Source organism: Cryptomeria japonica, chromosome 1 (assembly GCF_030272615.1).
Source record: "Cryptomeria japonica chromosome 1, Sugi_1.0, whole genome shotgun sequence".
Lineage (NCBI taxonomy): Eukaryota > Viridiplantae > Streptophyta > Pinopsida > Cupressales > Cupressaceae > Cryptomeria > Cryptomeria japonica.
Window position 1 is genome coordinate 78,538,647 of NC_081405.1, and position 21,775 is coordinate 78,560,421.

At 39.2% G+C, this 21,775-nt stretch overlaps 1 protein-coding gene across 2 annotated transcripts in view; it reads right to left on the minus strand.

Annotated features, from left to right (window-relative positions):
- The window catches only part of LOC131041898 (uncharacterized), a 198,144-nt gene that overhangs the window by 149,280 nt on the left and 27,089 nt on the right, over positions 1-21,775 (minus strand). For both annotated transcript variants that reach the window (XM_059208003.1, XM_059207974.1), the window contains exons 6-10: positions 10,739-10,895; positions 10,568-10,663; positions 10,351-10,399; positions 9,431-9,708; positions 9,161-9,333 (exon numbers count right to left, since the gene is read on the minus strand). In XM_059208003.1, the coding sequence (XP_059063986.1) occupies positions 9,161-9,333; positions 9,431-9,708; positions 10,351-10,399; positions 10,568-10,663; positions 10,739-10,895 (753 nt within the window). The remainder of the gene's footprint in view (positions 1-9,160; positions 9,334-9,430; positions 9,709-10,350; positions 10,400-10,567; positions 10,664-10,738; positions 10,896-21,775) is intronic.

Consider the following 21,775-nt stretch of genomic DNA (forward strand, 5'->3'; position numbering starts at 1 on the left):
CCCAGTTGATACCGTCTCCAGAATTCGTAGGATTAGAACAGCTTTCTGAAACCTTATCCCTTTTTCCCTTTTTGAAAGTCTAAATCCCGGAAAATCCAAAAAAAAAGAGAGCTTAAAATTGCTAAATCCATCTAAGTCCAAAAGCTTGAAAAGACATTTGTTAACGTAAGTCCCCCTTGAGATTTTCAGCAAACACTACCCAAGTAGCTATCTCACTAAAGTTGCTTGTTCGCACATATAGACCTTGGAATCAATAGTGATTTTTCAGGAGAGGATAGAATACCTTTGGGTATCTTATTCTAATGTTTGGTAGATGATAAAACAAACACCAACACGCCCCTCTTATCAACTCCTTTGGCCTACAAGGGTCAATTAATAAGCCAAACTCCTCTACGGACTGATCCTAATGGAAAAGGGTACATTACAAAACCTGATCCAACAAGACTCTGGAGAAGATAGATGCCAACCACTGACCAAGAGTCTGCTCAAAGACCCTCTATCCAAACACATTAGCCTACGAGGGTCCACTGATAGGCTAATCTCACTGCATACTGATGACTAGCTAGATGGGGACATTACACAGCTGAAACAACTATAAGGGTAAATCAGAATTAATTAAAAGTAGGACAGCTGGAACAATTGGAAAAATAGAAATATCCTAGAGGTAAGGCAGTTGATAACAGTAATATGATATTGCATTTATGATATATGAACATTAATTGGCAATTATGGATTTATCATTTATGTATGGGAAAGTTACATTGTATATTTGTATGGATTGTATCATTGTAATAATCAATAATGGTAGTGATAGTTTATATAATTATATTTATTAATTTGATGTTTGAACATATATATAATATATGTATATATATATATATATATATATAATTAAAACATATATATATTATTATATATATATATATGTACGGACCATAGAAGCGGGACTCGCCCAGACTCGGCGAGTCCGAGTACGAGTCAATCTATATACTCAATCTGTCTATTGCATAATATCTGCATACTCAATCTGTCTATTGCGTAACGCATCTTCAAATATTTTGATATGTTCTTCTACTGTTCTGTTTGGATCATTTGCGTGAAAAATAGAACAGAACCTGTCTGAGCTCTTAGGCATATCATGGTAAGCTGGGAAAATAATGGGCAACGGATTATCTACCAACCAAGTGGCACCATTTCGAGCGGGTGGATTATGCGCCATCTGTGGCTGATTTACTTGAATTTGATTAGGAACTGGAGTTGTAACTGCTGGAGCTATAAAAACTGTATTTGCTGGGACAACAAACTTTTGATTTGTAGAACTGGACTCACTGGGATCTACAGCCCGGCGATAACTCCTGCATCTGTAGAACACAAATCCAGCAAATCTTTCCCGCTCTGGGCTTGACCTTAGGACTCTTTCGAATCTCTCTGGAGAGAAAGATCCAATTCGTTCCAGCGTGAGTTAATTTCAGAGTCAATTTAGTGGATGCGGTGCGGGAGCTAAATTAGCCTCTTCTTGATCTCTCTGATTCTGTGCGTCGATACGATCAGCAATCTCCTGTTCTTCCTCAAGGATCAAGCGTATTTTTGACCAGTCTGGATAGTTTCTTTTTACTGACCAGGCCAAGCTATATAATTCAATGATAAGGCTTTCTTGTTTGTCGCTAAAATTCAAATCCGGCTGTATCACTGGTTTAGGGTCTCTTTCTGGCTGGGGAGGATTAATGGGTAGGCCCATTCTTCACCATATTAGTGGACCGGAAAGAAATATGTTGGATTTCCTTAAGAACTTGCTTGTGAAGGGCAGCAATCCTTTGTCTTTGTAAATTTTCCCTGATCACAATCTCTATTTGCAAACCCTTTTCTTCTTCCTGATTAATAGTGCGACTTACTCGTCTGAAAAGAGGGTGATCTGCTTCTGATTTCCAAGCCAGGGATCGTAGCTAGTCTACAATATACAACTGGTTCAGTCCTTGATCAGGCTGTTCAAGGGGAAGGTTGAACGGGAATTCATGCAACAATACCATACTGCATCATTAGCCGCCCTCCTAGCGCCACTTCTATTGCGCGCGGAGGAGGGTAAAAAAGCTATAGGGTTACTCTTTACAAATGTGGACTGATATGATGCGGATTTAGGTGTTTAGACATTCATCATACGCCCTCCTAGCACCAATTCTGTTGACGTTTCTAGAATCGCATTGCTGCAAACTCCATACGGCCAACGCAGAATAGAATAAACCAGCTGAGTATCCTATCCTCTCTTGAGATAAGGAAGTCCCTAATGCTATTTTCTACTTTTGATCAAAGGGGACAACCTCAAGGTTTCGTTTGTCAGGTCTTGACTGCGAGATTTCTCAGTGGTTTGATGTGTTTATGCTGGAAACACAAGGGGGACTTACGGTGAGATAGGCGATTGATAGATAAGTTCCCTAGAATCTTTATGATCTTTCTTATCAAATGATTTCAGTTGAGTTGATACTGTTTTCAATGGGACTGCGGATTCTCTTGATAAAAAGGGAAAAAGGGGGGGAAGGATAGAGAGACAGAGATATATGAAATATAAATTTTAACTAAGATAGCAGATTCAGTAAACAGATGGACACCTCCAAATAACTAGACTAAGCATCACCAACTACTTAAGCACAATATTCGCATAAATCTAGTGCAATCTTCAAAGGAAAATAGGATTTTCATGTTATCAACTACAACATTAGAACTTTTACATTCATAGTGAGTATTCAATAACCGAACTAAGCATGTGAAAGGTTCAGACTAACCATGCAAAGAGAAAGGCAATCAGCCATTCCCTAATGGTGTGAACTGCGAGGATTTTGTCGGATGTTTGTTTGAAAATGCTATATAAAGGAAATAAAAATAACTGAAAAATTTCTAAATTAATGAAGAAGGAGACCATGCCCTCACAAGGAAATTTGGAAACAATCTTAACTTTGCATTAAATCCTATAAATTTCGCCAAAGCTTTTGCAAGAATTCAAGAACTTCTTACAAAATGAGGGAAAACTAGTCCCCTTTAAATAGGCTCCAAAATTGGATGAATGGCCCAAATCTAATCTAAACAAATGGCCCAGATTCTTCCATAAAACATGGCTGCCCATACCCATAAATGGGAGACAAATATCAACAACCACCCCAAAATGAGTAATAACTACCCAGAAAGGATAATTAAAACTCATCCAAAATTATCCAAAAAGGTGCATTCATAAAGTTTTACATTTTAGTTGACTTGAAAGTCAAATATAACCCTTTTGGCCAAAAGTGCACTTTTCAAAATTTAAAAAGGAAAAAAGTGCATTTTTAGGAAAGCACTTTTTCTTTTCCAGTTTCAAATCCTTTTATCAAAAATTGACTTTCTTCATGCAAATATTCCCGCCAGAGATCTCGAGCTGCTGCACGTTCCTCACGAACATACTCCTAGAATCTGATACATAATTGGAAAAGCAGACTGAATGGAGGCATAGGAGGATGGCGAATTTTATATTGCATGCCCTCGAGGTATTGGTCTACCTGCTTCAAACCATCTTGCCAACTGGAACGATTACACTCAAAGCACAACATGTCCGAGTGGAATTGACCGGTAAAGCCTAGGTCCTTAGTGGAATAAGTGATCTTATTTGTTCCCAATCTTTCCTCCCAGTCTGGTGGTATCACTTCATTGGATTAGTCATTTACCCATCCCAAAACCATTGATCGAAGGATTATCTTGCCAAGTTCCTGCATGGTTTTCAGAATTACCTCGCATGCATTGTGTTCTCTATCGATGATTTCTTTCGCATCATTCTTCATGTTGATAGTCCAGTACCATTCTTTGAAAATGTCGATACCATGAGGGTGCAGGATGTCGGAGAGTGTAGGGATCTGTGCCTGGGTCCAAAAAAGAGCATTCATGAGGGGAAGAGTAGTGGCAGCCACTTCTTGGATGTGGAGGGATTCCCTCTTTACCTCTAATAACTTAACCAAAGTGGTTTCTCGATGGCGAGCCATTTCCTTCACTTCCTCAAGGATTCGTTCTCCCCTTCTTCTGATGCCTTGTATCCGTTCCTTGACGGCCCTTGCGGTGTCCCATACTCCTTCAAATTCTGTTGTGGTCCTCTGTGCCAATGCTGTCGGGGGAATGTGGGATTCTGAGGCATTGTGTAATGGTCTCAGGAGTTGATTGATGTACCCTTCGTCCTGCTCAACACGAGCCCGATACATATCCTTCTCAGCTATTATCTCTTCAAGTTGCCTGAGTATGTTCTACACTGAATCCTTGAATTCCTCCTTTTCTTGTGCCTTAGTGGCTCGTCCAATGGGGACGGTTGTGATGCTATAATTTGCCAGTGTGATCTGATCTGCTGGCTTATCTATAGGCAGGGTGGCAATGTGGAGAGTACGGTTTCTTTGCTCATCTTTTGTCATTCTGGAATATGCCTTGGGCTTTTTCTTCCCCTTAGCTTTAGCTTGGTCTATGCGTGAGAATATGTCCTCCAAATCAATAGGTGGTTTGGTGGCGGCCTTGCGCTGAGCTCTGGCAATTAACCATTCTTGAGGTACTGTTTGGGCTGATGATATGGTTAAGTTTGCATTCTGTTCTTTGAGGTTTTCAGCCGACTCATCACAAATTTGCAGCTGTTCTGTTACTGGAGGGGTGGAGGAGGTGCCAAGTTCCTTACTTGCAGCTGAACTTTCTCCCACTTCACTGAACAATTGTCTGGTGCCTTCATGTGAGGGTTGCTCTTCAGTCCTTTCGAGCTCGCGGGTCTTCTCTGCGCTTTGCTCTCCTTCAACGATAGAGTCATCTTTGGTTGTATTATGGAGCAGCAGTTCATGGCGGCTCTGTTGGGTGGGTTCATGCACTTCGATCCCTTGAATGGATGGAATCTCTCCTTCCTCTATTTGGTTACCCGGTTGGGTTGATTCAATGGCCCTTAGCTTAGCTTCTAGCATGTCGGGTGCGGGAGGATCATCAGTTCCAAACGCATCAATGTCACTTTGAGAAGGCAAAGCAGGTATATAGTCTAATTCTACTACATCTTCGGACGAACTGGGGTCCTTTGACAATGAAGTGACCTCTGGTCTTCTTATAGGAATCTTTTCCCTTCTTGTTCTCTTGGACATCTGAGTCCCTCTGCAAGCCTTAGCCTTCTTTCTCTTCTCAGGTTTCTCAATTTCTTCTCTGGGTGCATTGGACGTTCCTTCATCTTCGGAAGACTGAGAATCGAGGCTGCCCATTAGGTGGTAAGTGAACTGGACTCCCTCATAAATTAGCCTCTCAATCTGCTGATGTAACCATTGGTCTGTATATCTTGTTGGGGCTGCCATGACTGCCTCAAAATCAGTGATCGGGTCCTGGGACCAATCAACGCCTGGCAAAAGATGCCTTATTGCCTCAAATTCCCGGACTTGGAGGCAATTCCCTGAATCTGTGAGTTGATCTGGGACTCGGCGGTATTCAAAGAGTCGCATTTGCTGCACACTCAGCCTAGAATATTCACGCCTTCGGACTTCATAGTCATCAGAGCAATTTTTCCAATAGTTTTCAACTGATTCATTTGCTCTGTACCGCCTGCCATAGGCTCTCTTTGCCAGGTTATCGTGATCGAAATATTTCCTCGAAAAATGCTCTTGTAGGCCATAAGAGGCCAGCTCTGCGAGGGATTCCTTTGCTAGGGTGGGGGTCTTTAGATGGACATCCTGGTTGCCTATAATCATGGGGAATGCGAATCCAGCCTGCTTGCTCTCTTTGAGTAAGATGTCGACCGGACGTGACTGCCTTGCGACCTCCATAAGAACTATTTTGTCGGTTGGGTACCGTGGAAGTCAGAGAGGGGCACCATCAAAGCCCGCTATTCGGATATAGGAGAACCTTGGGAACTGGATGAACCAAGCTCCATATCTCTGTACTAGAATAGTAGCTTGCTCTGAGAGCCTTATGTGTAACCCTCCCTGCATTAGCCTGACCAGGCGCATTGTGAAGGCGTCATTGACGCACTCATATTGGCCAACTGCATAAGCTGGGCTGCTCTTTTCCCTCTGAGTTATATCTTGGTAGTGCAGTTGCGGGTAACAATCATAGACCTTTACCTAACTAGGCCCATTCCCGATTTCACCTTTCATTATCAAACCTAGCAGCGGCTAGTTCTTGGCGAACATGTAGACCAAGTAAGAGGTCATAGTGAAGTACTTTTTGCTCTCGAGTTCAATTAGCTGAGCGTGGATGTTGTCGCTTATAATCTGGGCCCAGTCAAACTTAGACTTCCCAGTGAAGACTTGCTCTGTGAAATAAAACATCCACTCTTCAAAGTAGTTGGATTTAGGAAGTCCCATAACCCGGCTGAGTAATGTGACCATATCCCCATGCTCATTATGACGGTCACTTCTTGGGGTCTTTTTCCCAATTCTGGCGCTTGGAAGCCTTCTCTCCTTGTACCACTCTTCGTTGATCAGTGTTCTGCATCTGACTGGATTCATATCATATGCCCCCTGTGCTTCATCTATAGTCGTGGCCGTGGGATTGTTTGGGAAGGGAATGTCGAATGCGTCGCCAATGGCCTCAGGAGTGAAGTTGGCGAGAGTCATATTCTCGAGGAGCACCAATCTCGAACCTGGCTGATAATGTCGGGCAGCCTCTACCACTAACTCATAGTTTTGTACTGCTGGAGGAAATCCCACCGCTTGGGCGATGCCACTTTCTACCATCTGTCTAGGTTTGCCATATGAGTTAGGGGAGAAGACCTGATTCCTGAAGTCCTGGATGTCAATATGGCCTAGGTCGGTATCACCGACATTGTCCCAGATGCTTTGAACTTTTGACTCCCTCAATCCCCCTCTTTGATACTGGTACTTCATCCTTTCAACTTTGCGTGGGATATCCGATTTGGATGCTCGCGATGTCTCGGCTGTAGCGGGCGTCTTTGATGATTCTACCGCCGATTTAGGCATTTATCCTGCACAGTCGGATGCGGATTACGAGGTGATACAAAAGAAGTAAGGCGGGTTAGATAGAGAATACTCCAGCATTCAAGGATTAATTCAATATTTAGATTGGAAACAGAGTGACATTGCTCGCTGAGAGCTTGATTGAGCAAAACATTTATTCATGAAGCTTTTGATCGCGAATTTATACTTAGCATTTTTTTATTTATTTTTTGGGTTAATTTTCAAAAGGGACAAAGCTCGAAAAACTCTCCTAAGTTTAAAAAATGCAATTTCTGGTTAAATCTTAGGAGCAAATTCTAATTTTCGACTGCTTTGAATGACGCTTTCATAATCGGAAAGAGATGTGAATTTTGAAGGCTTAAGCACTTTAATCAATTTTGCACAGGCATCCATCCAATTTAAAAAACATTTCAGATGATCAAGAGAGACAAAGCGTACTTACCTGATGAAAATGGATGGCGAGAAATTGCCCAACTTGCTGCACAAAAACGAATGGATAGTTCTGCAAATTTTGGAATTTCAACGGTTATCCTTCAATTCAAATTTTCACGGCTGTGATTTAAAAGGAATTTGTCATTTTTAGACTAAGCGATTTTTACCTTGGGCAATTGGTAATCTGAACTTGAATGTTTGGAATGGTTTATGTCAGCATTTTACCTTGGATATAAATCGTGCGAAATTGGCTCCGTATCTCTCTTTAACCCTCACGCGATCCCTTTCTCATGCGGTTTACCTTAACTTCGGCGGAATGAGGGAGCTTTAAAAACTTCAAATTCTGTGCAGCTTCATCCTCCAGATCGCGAACTTCGGAGCTATGGGGGTTTTTGCAAACTTCTAAACTTCACGCTTTGTTCCCAAATCACGAACTTCGGATGCTATGGCACTATGATCTTCAGAGGAATAGAGGATTTTATCAATTTTGAATTCCTTATATTTGGCCTACGCGCTGCGACTTTGGGCTCTATGGCGAATTTCAGACCTCGGAGAGGTTTTGCAAACTTCACCCTTGCTTCTTCGCATCCTTCCTCTAGCTCGCGAACTTCGGAACTATGGGGGTTTTTGCAAACTTCTAAACTGCGTTTTTTAAACCCTAAGTGCGAACTTCGGATGCCTCTGTCTTTTCGGACTTTTTAACGTTTTTTCCATTTTAAATAAACTTCGGACCAACGTTTTTTGCAAACTTTAAAACAAGTTCGAACGCTTGGCACATTTTTGCGATTTTAAAGAACTTTCGGAGTTTTCACGCCCTTTCGCAATTTCGGAGTTTTCATCGCCTTTCGCAATTTCAACAAATTTTCAAATTTCGGCCCCAAGGTCTGAAATTCGGCGACTTAAGTGAATTCGGACCTTGGGGAGGTTTTCGCAAAATTAAAGAGCTTTCAAATTTCGGCCCCAGGGTCCGAAATTTGGCCCATTGGGCAATTTTGGCAACTTAAGTGAAATTTCGGACCTTGGGCTAGTTTTGCCAGTTTTCACAATTTCGGACTTTTTGGAGATTTTGTGAGTTTTAAGGCATTTTCGGACCTCAGGCCCATTTTGGGAATTTAACAGATTTTGAAATTTCTCTCAATTTGGCCTGAAAGTCTAAAATTTGCCCTTAGAGCGATTTTGGCGATTTTGGCGATCTCCTCGAGAAGCGCGAGCTTGGGCACTTGGGCAAGTTTTGTCAACCTTGGCATTTTGCTAGGAAATTCGCTCTTCCTTCTCCACCAGCAGGCGAAAATCATCCTTCATTCAAATCCCGTAAACTTCGTAAAGACAAACCTCATGCAATCTATCTCATCGCTCTTATGCGAAAAACGACAACTTTGGGTCCTTGTGCAACCTTCAGACGCGCTGCTCTTTGCTTGGTGGGCTTCGCCAACTTCTATCACCTTATGCCTATCCAAGGCAATTTCACAATTTTGAACAAACTCTTGGTATTCGTGCCCGAGGGCTAGACTAGCCTAATAGAATCATCGGCTCTTTTCTTTCAACATCATCACTTCAAGGACCGGTCGCGGACTTGCTCGAAAGGACGCGAGACACTCTGCGCGAAACTCAACAAGGCGAAGACAAAAGGCTCAAAAAAGGGAAAGGGGACCCTGTCGGCGACAAGGAGCGTGTGCAACGCACAACAATATGTAATGATTGCAATTACTCTATTAATATTAATAAATTATTCTAAAAGTAAAATTAATTGGCTGAATTATAATTCTAACAAAGACTTAAAAGTACTGTACCAGGACATACTAGACAGTGTTGATGTATCAGGCATTAGTCGGATCTCACCCACAGCAGTCAGATGCGAACCTTCAGCAGGGCTATCTGTACTTGATGTCATAGCCATACATACACATGCCATACCTACTCCATGATCCCTCACTACTTGGTAAAAACGTTTTTCTGGAACAACCTGTGACACAAACCAGATAACATTAAGTTTTAATCCTAAAGATAATTATTAAATATTTCATCTGAGATGACCATTAAATGTTTCATCTAACACTTACTCGGCATCTTTGTTGACCTGAAGTATCAACCCAAAGGAGTCGGATTAATTTAGGTTTCCCTTCCTTGGCTTCCAGATATTGAGTATGAGAATCAACCACTACATTAACCACCTTAGACTTCATAATTTGGGTTGTATTATCATACAACTTATAGAAATTGATTGCATTGCCTCTTAAGATTTTCTGTGCAGCTTCAATAGCTTCCTGAATGGAAAGATACCCACCATCACAAGCATCAAGAAGAACAGATGTAATTACTTCACGAGCCCATTTTGTGCCTGTATAATCACATAAGGCAAGCAACAGATATTCAGCAGTATAATGCACAACAAAATACCATTTCAAACTTAAAGCCCTACTTATCCAAAACAAATTTTGATAAGCTCCATTCTCTTCATACAAAAGGACTGTGGAAAGAAAGAAAGAGATCGATTTGTATAACATTTTGACTCGGTTTGTGAAAAGATTTTTGAAAACTCATATTGAATGCATAAATGTCCTTAACCAAGTAAGCCTTGAAGTAGATAACAGAATCCTTTCCTAGGCCAAACGAATAATGTTTTGTAACAATTGTCATTCATTTGAGCAAGAAAATATGGTTGTCTTTAGCAATAAATAATAAGCTCTTGTAAAAATAAAAATAGTCGAAGGCCAAACCTTTGCCCCATGCAATGAAAGTGACAATGGAATATTATTTAGAAGAAATGGGTAATGAACCCAGATGCTGACAAGGTAATCAATTTTGGTTACATGAAGTGACAGCTATTCAGTTCTGTTCTTGAAATCAGTTACTTCTAGGGTTAACTTCAAACTTCTTCAATAATCTGCCTTTATTTCAGAAGAAACATTATTTTCCTATGCTAAAGAAGTCACTTAAATATTCTCATCATTCTTCTTTTTGCTGGAATACTAAGCCTTACCAAGGTAAAAAGTTTCAGGAAATGCATATCCATCTGTGCTGAACATGACCTGCATATGACACAACAAACTATTGTATTTAATGCTTAGTCTAAAAAACTTATGGGTTTTGTTTTTTTTTAAATTGCTACCACCCAAGAAAAATTTATGCTGAGAGATTGTGCTTGGCTGCTTGGAATTTAAAAATAATAATAGCTTTGATCTGGAAGGTATGATTACTTTGTTCAATGGGGCCAGTTCTAAAAGCTCCTTAACTGCAGAGCACATCCCATGAACACTGATTTTCAGTACTGCTAAGCCAAAGTCCAAAAAGACCTGTTCAACAACCTTTTTAGAAACACAGTTCCATAATAATTTTTTGTGCCATATATTAACAAAAAAGTAATTTACCTGTGGATAAACAGAAGCCAAATAGGATGCTTCCTTTGAATATGGATAAGATGCATGAAGAAGCACAATACGACAATTTTTAAAACGATTGTCTTCCAAGATTGGCCGAAGATGGAGAGGATTTGCAAGCCTCAAGTCCAAGTCCATGTCTCCAAAACTGAAAATCTACTTTCACTTTAGTGTCCCGTGGAAAATAAGGAAAGGGATACCAATGACTTGATGTAGAAAATATGTAACATGTAGAATACAAAAATCGAAACACCAAACCAAGCATGCTTCTGAAAAGATAATTCGTATATGCAGACAGCCAGAGCAACAAAAATGAAACTTAAAAGATTTCAAGACATTATGGAACTATTCTGTTGCAACAATAAGATAAATCCTAACTTTAAAAGCTAAACTAAGGGAATGCTACTACAGATAGCAATACCAAGTGCTAGAGACATCCTAGATCTGATACCATAGTAGGGATCTTCTCCTCACCATCCAGAACATAAGCATAACCAAAAATGAAAAGTTATATCACTAGTTCACATACATGCCTATTCAGTTAGGTAGGGGAGTTCAATAATTAAGCTTGGAATTGCCTGTTCAGAAGACAATCCTTACAACTGTAATGAAAATTATATGGTCAGCCAAAGCTTCTATGGAGACACTTGTTCTATGGTCAATGCCACCTAAGAATCAATCTCATGATTCTCTTCCATATAAGTACATATTAAGGTAACCCCAAGGTTAGGGGGAGAGGAAAAGAGAGTAAATTCTGGGAATCATCAGAGAGTACCCATCATAATTCCAAGATAATACAAGCAATAAATAAGACAGCTAATTGTGCAAAATATTGAATTAGATGTGACCTGTAATAAATGTGTAGCTAGGAATTCGGAAATCATCAAAGCAAATCGATATTAGTAATCATAGCTCAATCACGAAAGCACAAATGCAATGATCAATCCTAATTACATCCAATAGAGACATGAAAGCAAAACATTCAAGATTAAAAACTAAGCAAACCAAATGCAGATCTGAATATCTCCTTCATGCGGCTCCATTGTCCTTCTTTCTTCTTCAAATAACTTTGTTTGTGGATCTCACCTACAAGTGCATGATCATGATATGAAAGCAAGTAGACAAGATGATTGCTCAAGAATACTCGAAGCGTGATTGATTCGGGAGTCGATTCGTTCGATAATGTGATTAGTTGGGATTGAAGAAATTCATCCAATTTATAGACAAATTGGAGAGATGATCAAATTAGCATGAAGAGATTCAAATGGAAATTGCAAATCAAGAATGTCAATTATGACAAATTCATGACAAATTTGCACTTTCTCTGCAAAATTGATTGATTGATAATTCATGACAAGATTATGACAAATTTCTATGTCAAAATTGATTGATTGATAATTCATGACAAGATTATGACAAATTGAAATGTCATTCCCATGAAATTAGGAGAAAAATAGGATAGAATTGAATTAGAAATTAGGAAAATTAGAAAATTGGAAAATAGGAATTAGGAAATTAGAAAATGAGGAAATTAGGAATTAAGTGAATTAATTAATAATTTTTCATTTATTAATTAATTCACAAAGAGGGGAGAAATTAATTAGCCAATTAAATAAATATTTAATTTTGACAAGAAGACTTAGGATAAATAAATAAATTATTTAACCTAGAGGGAAAATGACAAACAATATTAAATGAATAAATCATGAAACCCTAGAAGATGAATTAGAAATGCAAGGATGACAATTAGGTCTTGATGTAAGATTGATTTGATGTCGATTCGATTTGATCATGATTCTGACTTGATAAAAGACCAATGCTGATAAATGATGTGATTGATAAATGCGCCAATTGACGAGAAACAATGACTAATTGATCCAAATTGACACAATTGAGAAAGACGACGATTGATGACAAATTGATCGCAAAAATGACAAGATTGACAAGAAGACAAGGATCGATGACAAAATAGATCACAAGACAACAAGATTGATGACAAATTGATGAAAAGACAAGAATCGTTGACAATTATCGATCGCATGCTGACAAGATTGAAAAGAGGACAAAACCCTAATTAGGATTGACGATGTCCAAAATGATGACAAATGAATACGCTCATAGATGCGACAGGATAAGATTGACCAAAATCATGACTGATATTGTTATTGACAAGACCAAATTCGAAAGCAAGACAAATGAAGAATGCAGAAGAAGGACTCGATGCTTGCAAATGATAAAGACCAAGTGCGTGACATAGGAGAAATGTTAATGCGACGCAAAAACCCTAAAATAAGGCAATGCGCAAATGTTAAATTATGATTCCGCAAGCGTTGACCATTTTTAGGTGTCTACAAAATGAATCACTGATTTTTTCATTAGTGGTTCAAACATATAAAAACAAAAAGAAAATTATGAATGGTCGATATGTATGCTCACATCAATGTTAGATTCATTATTATAATGATAGAAAATTTACCATTATTTATAGGAAAAAATATAAAAAGTATAAAACTTACAAGGAAATGTTCCTATACACAAACTATATCTCCTCAAATCTATCAACCCAGCTAGTTCATACAAAGAAAAGCATAGTAGATATGATGGTTTGCAATGGTCAATGTGTTGACACCGGTTTATTATTTTTCAAGGATTTAAGTGCATTTCCTAAGTGGGTTCATTTATTTTCACTATAACCCTACCGTATGGTCTGTTTCTTTATTTTTTAATCCTACGGTAACCTGCCCAAACCATGGTAAGCTTTTAAGTTATGTCTTTATGTCTCTGGCATCATTTGTCCATTGGCCCTTTCATCCTAGCAACTAGCCCAGCAAATTAACCTCGGCCACCTAAATAATGCTAAAGGCTTCCCTTAGCGTGCTTGTATGGTGCTCCCCACTATTATCCTTGTTGGCATCCACGTGGTTCATTTTCATTTGAGTGCAGTTTATTAGTCTGCGAGCCTTTCAAAGTTGCACTATGTTGCCACATGAATTCCACTTTCGTTAGTTGTCTTGGTTGTGTTAGTCTTATGGGTTTACATAAGGTGTCGGCATCTTATTAATAACATGTCCTTTGTAGTGCGAGTTCTAAATGGTCAAGCCTGTTGAAGTTTGTCATGTCCCCTCTTTAGCTCTGTCTAGCAGAGACATGTGAATCAGCTTATTATGGGGTCTTGTAGGCTGACAGTGATGGATAGAGACTCAGTGTGGTTATACAGTGTTTGGGACTTGGTGTTCTGGCAGTAGTTGATCAGTTTCGAGTAGTTCCTTATTTTAGGAGGCAGTTCCTACGTTTATGGAGGATATCCCTACTATTTAGGAGGTTATGACCATACCCAGGGTTGGGTCTCCTTGAGATTATTCCTTGGGTTCAGTTTCAGAGGATTTGGGTTTGTTTCCTAGTTTCTAGGAGCATCCCTAAATTTTAGGGATGAGATTGCCAGCGGATCCTTGATTTCCGACTTCAGTCACAGACAGGTGGTAGGTTGACTTTCTGGTTTGTGGTGTCATTTGAGCATTTTGCAGCTATTTGGGTTATATTTTTAATATTTCCTAAGTTAGTGTTTATTATTTAAATAAGGCTATGTTTATAGCCATTTTGGAGTAATAAGGGGTTTTTGGCCTCATCTGGAAGCATATCCCTTGGTGTAATAGCTCGTTGGAAAGGTCTTGAACTTTTCTAAATATTTCTCTCTTGACTCAGATCCTTTCTGTGAACGGATTTCATTATATTTGAAAAAGGGTCGTTTTCTATGCACTTGGCAACTTAAAATGAGAAATATAACATTTTAACCCTAAACGCCACATTGAGTCACTTTTAGGGTTCGAGCTAAGTGGGAAGGTGTTATAAGGAAGTTGAGACCTAATTCTTGGGTATCTTCTACACATTTTACATCTTGGATTTGAGATTTTGGTTCTGGAAGAGTTTTTCACCATCTGGGACGCCAACCCCAATGCCTTGCTTGTTTGGGACGTAGCCCCCAATACAGTGGTTTGGATTTGCTTGCAGTTATTAGCATCTTGGAGATTGTACGACACACTTTCTGGAGGTTTCAGTGATTCTGACAAAGTTCAGCATGGCATTTGGGGGTTTCTATCCAGTTGGGTGTACTTGGAAGCCGTACGGTTGTACCTAGCAGCCACTTTCCTTCCCATGTGCAGCACTTGGAGGGCTGGAATCTTGCCGCAACTTCATTCCTGGTTATATTACTCTTTTAGCATCTAGGTTGGGTTCATTCCTGATTGTAATCTTCCTGAAATTATTGGAAATCTCATCTGGTCAAATATTTGATTTTATATTCAGAAATCTGCCTTGAATCGAATTTGTTTTGGCTGTATATGAACTTCATTTTCAGTACTTTGTCCATGTACTTATACTTCATTTATTACTTGTTGAAAAATCATCAAAACACAAAAAGAATCCAACCCTTCTGCAACTTCTGTCTATTTCTGAAAGAAAATATTAATAAACGGGAAAAATCAATTTAAAATAATTAAAAATTACAGCAGATTAGCAAAAGAGATCCATCAGGGATCTTTCAAAGTTGCACTCGTGCACTATGCTACCAAGTGTCCCTCTCAATGGTTATTGTTTATGACAGGTATGTGCCACATCATTTATAGGTGGCAAGCTCTTATTTGAAGTGCATTCTTCCTTTGCAATGCAGTTTCTCAACAAGATCATGATGAGCACACGATTATACTAAGATAGGGGCTGAATCAATATAATACAATCTTTTACTTTTTCAACTAAACAATCACAATAACATCAATTGCACAATATTAGTAACAAGAAGAACACACGATTTACGTGGAGGCAAAATATTGCTTATATAGAACGCTTTTACAAATTTTGTAGGCATCAACCTATTGGAGACACCAATCCCCACAATTCATAGGCATCAAACTACTGAAGGCACCAACCCCCATAGCTAAGCACAAACTTAGCAAGAGACATCAATCTCTGATATTGGGAAGCACCAACTTCCAAATGAATAATAATTCTCCTTCTCAAACTATGTCTTCTTCAATAGATGACAAACTCTTTCTATGCCTTCATAAAATCTGGTTATACATATCCTCTTACCCACAAATTTGATGCAATCTCTTTCAAGTCTCTCACATAAATCTCATACTCATAATCTGCTCATAACTTCTTCATGAACCTGCTCATATGTCCTTCAAAAGGTCTGCTCATGATTCTTCTCATAAATCTTTCAAAAGTTTTCTCTATTCTCCTTCTTAAAATCAGCTCAAATATTCACTCTAATATGCTTCATTTCTGTAGTAGATCTGCTCAAGATCTGCAGTTATTTGAATGATTTATGTTTATATTGCTTACTGTTCTAAACACCAAGTTATCTCCTTTTATACCCCATTGTATGCCTTTATGAAGGGAGGTGACTCTCCAATAAAGGATCAACTTGATAAAAAATCATACCCATCACAAAGGGAGGTGATTTTTATATACTAATATCCTCCTCTACAACAGCAATTAAAATCAAAGGGTTGACCTTATATTCCAATCTCTTTTAAGTTTTAATACACTTTGATCAGCCTTTATTAATCCATGTCTTAATTTATTAATTTCCTTCACTTAATTTACAACACTGCTGACTTCACTTAATTTAATTCTTCATTAACTTAGGCGATTTATATAAACATTCCTAAGTGGTTGCCAAAAGGTGGTTGGCCCATTTGTTTCATATTACCAAGAGAGTTGACCAGCCTAAATATTAATGGCATATGATGAAGGTGCCAATATGAAGTGAAGTTGGCCCAAACATAATTAAATTTATTTTAACTCCTTCATAAGCAGTCGACCACAATGTCTTGAAAGAAGTTGGCCACTTCCTCTACATCACCAATAGTCTCCACAAGAACACTCCTTGTTAACTATAAGTTCTTCATATGATCTACCACCACCTTATGAGTCATATAAACTTTATCCATATCATTTGCCCTTTCAAATCAATGATAGTAATGTTACATTACTTGACATCAATGACAACAATATCATTATGATATTTCCAACAAATCAAAAGTTGAACATGCATTGATGCACTACTACGACATGTGGAGATGACATGGACTAGGCCTAGAATCTTGTAGGGTTTTTGACAAGCATGTAGGCAAGTGAATAAGGACCACATGTTGTGCCCTCATTGGAGTGCAAAACTTCTTCACAATTCAAGTTATAAAAGCGGGATCCATTCAAAGTTGCACTGACACACTCTAGTAACATGTATCATCCACAGTGTAAAGATAGGACATCTTGGCATTTATCTGAAGGCTCAATAGAAAGCATGTCCCCCCCAATGACTTGCAATCAACTTTACAAGTGGCAATTTTCTATTGCAATGCATATTTTCAAAATAGCATGATTTGGCCAATCAAAATTTAAATGTTTTTTGCATTGTAAAATTGGGGACATCAAAACAGTTGATTAGCATGCACTCTCCAAGATTGACAACCCAAATTCAAAAATGAAGAATGGTTATTTGCGAACACCTTGATCACTCATATTTACCATTACTGCAGGAAATGACTGATATCTAATCAGTTTTCTTAGGATTTTACATCATTTGCATTCAACTTACTCCTTGAAAGCATCCAAGAGTGATTTGTGCAAAGGAATCACACAATTCAAGCAATCTCAAAATGTTGTTATTGTGAAAGTTAGGGTTTCAGTGCACAAAAGAATGGGCGAGTAAAAGCTTTCTTATCTACATTTGTAGGTGAATTTTCTATATCTAAAAGATCAAGTTAGGGTTTATTGAGAATCATAGGATATTTCTAAAATAGAATTCAGTTCTAGCTATAGTTAATTTGCCGAAACTCTAATAATTGTTCTAATCCCTAATAAAATGAGCCACGCTACTTCCCAAACTACAAAAATGAAGCAAGGTTTAGAGGATGATATCTTCATGCACTTAGGGTGAAGCATGCCCAAGGGTCTAGAATTTTGTTAGATAGGTTAAAAGATAGGGTTGAGTCCGCAAGGGATACAACCATCCCTCCCCAAGGTTGGGACCTATTTGATTTTTGTTACAAAAGGAGCAATGCCACCCAGCAATCTCAAATATTTGGAATTCGGACCTAGGCAGATCGGTGATCCCAAATATCATCAATGTGGACCTAATCAGAGCTATACCAAGGAGATATGAATCAAAATCTAGAGAAATACTAAATGACAAGGATGGTCTTTTGATGAGATTGGATAGACCATATATATGTGAAGTATTCTATTTGAAGACAGCTGCCAATATCCCCATAAATTTCAACTCATTGTGCAGAGAGTACAATAGGGATAAGCATAGACACAAGGTAATGTGGCTCCCACACCACAGGGAAAGAAACTTAGATAGAAAATTAATCAAATTTGCTAAAGAAGAGATTGAGTCAATTGATGTAGATATATTAGAAGATTACTTCATAAAGACCTATTATGCTCTATGCCAGGCTTTGGCAATGGATGTCAACTCTCAAATGCCAATCCATGATGCAAGAGCATCCATGGTGAACATAAGATTCACATTTGAATTTGGAATATTTGTCCGCAAACTTAAAATCATAGTTACAAGACTGCGAGTCTTGGCAAGACTCGTCGAGTCTCGAGGCAGGTCGCCCTTGCCTAGGCCAGGCGCCTCTGGACTTGGACTTGAACGAGCCTGGTCGGGTCTTGGTAGACTTGCCAAATCTGCCAGACTCGGCAGACTCGCCGAGTCCCAAGGCTTGGACTCTACCACCCAGGCAACAATAAAAAAGCCAAAGAAAATAAAAAGTCTTTGTCTTGGGGGCGCTATCTCCAAACCCCTATTGAATAATTTGGGGGGAAACTGCGCAGATAAAAGTGGGGAAGGTTTAACCTCCGAGTCTGATTAGGCTCCATATAACAATAGTGGATGAGGATGTTAATGTCACTGAGGCTGAGCCTCAACCTGAGCCTGAGACACAGGCAGATATAATGGTTGTAGAATGTTCCAGGACCTATCTGTTGTGCGAATCGCACACCCATCCCCGTCTTGGAAAGGGACCCCCCAGTTTGTGCCTTTCTGTCTTTGCGGAAGAGGAAGGGGATTTGAAGGGTCAAGTGCCGCTTAATCCAAATTCGGCCTCCTGGGGCTGTTGTGACGTATTCACACATCGCCCCATAAGTGGGACCCCTGCTTTTTGCTTTCTGGAGTTTGTTTTTCTGGTTTTTTTTAAGGTTTTGTCTGTTAGCCTTTGCATGATGAGTGCTGTCAGGGGAGTCGCTGGGATGGCAGGCTCTGCTTGAGCCAGGGTGAGTCAATAGGGCCCCAGAATTAGGGTTTCTTTGAGAGTCTTCCTTAGGGACTGGTTTTGCTCGTGTTGCTCATTGTGTCTTGCTTGGTGAGTGAATATCATCCTTGAAGGTATGAAGGGTCAAGTTGGTGAGTGATGGAGTTTGGAATATCATCTTGGTCTCCAAATGCCCTGAAATTTGGCTAAGTCTGGAATGTCCTGATCCTGAAATTGGGCTAAGTCTGGAATGTCCTGATCCTGAAATTTGACTAAGTCTGGAAACTAAGGAATCCTCCAAAAACTAGAATTTGCAATATAACTCTTGGAGGTCCGAAACCACTCTCAAACATCCTGAAAGTATATATGGAATATAACTTAAAGTGAGGAGAAAGATATAAGGAATATAACTTAAAGTATATTCCATAAAATGATCCTTCGGCGAGATCTTGACAAACTTGCCCAAGTGCCCAAGCTCGCACTTCTTGAGGAAAAAGCTTAAAATGCTCAGTTTCGAACCCTAGGGTGAAAACTGAAAAACGTGAAATGTTGCAAAAAGACCCTTTAGGTCCGAATTTCACTTTAAAATGCCCAATTTCGGACCCAGAAGCCAAAACTGGAAAATGTTTAAAAGTTGCCAAAAGCCCCCAAAGGTCCGAATTTCACTTCAGTCCTCCAATTTCGGACCCTGGGGCTAAAATGTGAAAAGGTTCAAAAGTTGCAAAAAGACCCTTTAGATCCGAAAATCACTTAACATGTCCATTTTCGGACCCTAGGGCGAAATGTGAAAAATGTTAAAAGTTGCAAAGAGACCCTCCAGATCTGAAATTCACTTTAGACCTCCAAATTTGGACCCTAGCTCCTAAATTTCAAAATATGACAAATTTGCCAAAAACCGCTTGAAAACTCCGAAATCACTTAAGTCTCCATTTTCAGACCCTGGGGCGAAAACTGGAAAACGTGAAATCTTGCCAAAAAGTGGGTCAAGGTCTGAAAATCACTTAAAACGCCCATTTTCGGACCCTGGGGCGAAAATTAGAAAATTTGAAAAAGGCGAAATCTTGCAAAAAGACCTTCAAGGTCCGAAATTCGCTTTAGACCTCCAAATTCCGACCCTAGCTCCGAAATTTCAAAATATATCAAATTTGCAAAAGATGTTATGAGGTCCGAAGTTTTTTTAAAAACTTGCAAAGAGTGGCGTAAGGTCCGAAATTGGTGCAAATTTGTAAAAGCGCGTTTAGGTCCGAAGTTTTTGCGAATGGCATTTAGGTCCGAAAACCTTTTCTAACTCACAAAAACGCTTAAATGCTCCGAAATTTGCAGAATCATACGAAAGGTCCGAAGTTTTTGGCAAAGCATTGAACTCCAGAAATCGCCAAAATCGCAAAATGCCCCGAAGCTCCGAAGTTTGAAGATGCAAAAGCATGCGAACATGGGCCTAGGGTCCGAAGTTTTTAAATGAATTTACAAACATGTTTAATGCTCTGAAAATCTTCAAAATCCCAAAAGTGTGGAAAGGTCCGAATTTATCTTTAAAATCGCGAGATTGCCCAGAGGGCCAAATTTCAGACCCTAAGGGCAAAATAAAAACTTGTTGAAATTGGCAAAAAACAGGAAACATCCGAAGTTCACAATTTCCTTGTGAGTGCCGAAAATCGCTAAAAAGGGAGTATTGCAGGAGAGTTAAGTTAAAGAGTTTAAAATTTGCAAAATCGCCAAAACCTCTCCAAGGTCTGAAATTTGCCATAGTGCCCAGAATCGCAATGCACAGGCCCAAATATAGGGAATTCGAAATTGATAAACCCCCCCCCCCCCCCCATTCTCCGAAATTCACCAGAAAAGCATGGGTGTTAGGATTTTAAAATTTGCAGAGGCTCTTCAAGCCTCCAGAATCGCGCTATAAGAAGTTTTCAAAACGCCATAAACCCATTCAAAATGCCCAAGACTCCAAGGTAAAATCACCCAGAAGTAAATCGCCCAAACACTATCAAGACCAAGGATCAGATTTCAAATTCGAAGAGAAAGGAGAAGCATTTTCAAGATACATCTCACAAAAAGCTTCTCAAGCTAGACGTCGTAATTAAATTTAATGTTTGTTAAATTAAATTATTTAATTTTTCAAATTGATTTAATGAAATGAAATTGGTTGATTGATCGCAGGACGTCATTGGAGAATTAGGAGAAAAACCTGAAACGCAAATCGAAGAAGGATTGCAATCAAGGCCAGGCGGTGAAGACTGAAAAAAAGAAAAGGATGTGCGAACACGCTACAGGAGCGCGAGAGCAACCAAACATTGGGAACCGTGCCGCTGAACAAAGATGAAGTCCAGCACCGGGACCAAAGACCAAAGAACACTCTGAATGCTGCAAGTTTATGCCTTCTCAAGAAAAAGCACACAGCTGGATTTAAGTCCAGAAATTCAGTTTTAAAACTGAAACGACTTTATTGTAAACTGTCTATGGGTCCCACGCAAGATATTTTTGTGGATAACTATTCCCAACCACCAAGAAGATTGGATAGACCTGAATTAAAGCCAAATAGTGGCAGGTAGTTGAGATAGTTGCTAGTTGGATAACTGAGAATTAATTCGGCATGGGCTAAGGCTGCCAGCGTTTGGATGGCAGATCAGGACCCTTGGATGCAGTCCATCCTAGCCTTCGATTCAAAATTGTAATATCTATAAAAGGCAGAGGCCTTTCTTTTGTAAAGGGTTAGATAGTGAGATGGTTAGATAGTTAGATTGTTAGATAATTAGAGATTGTTAGA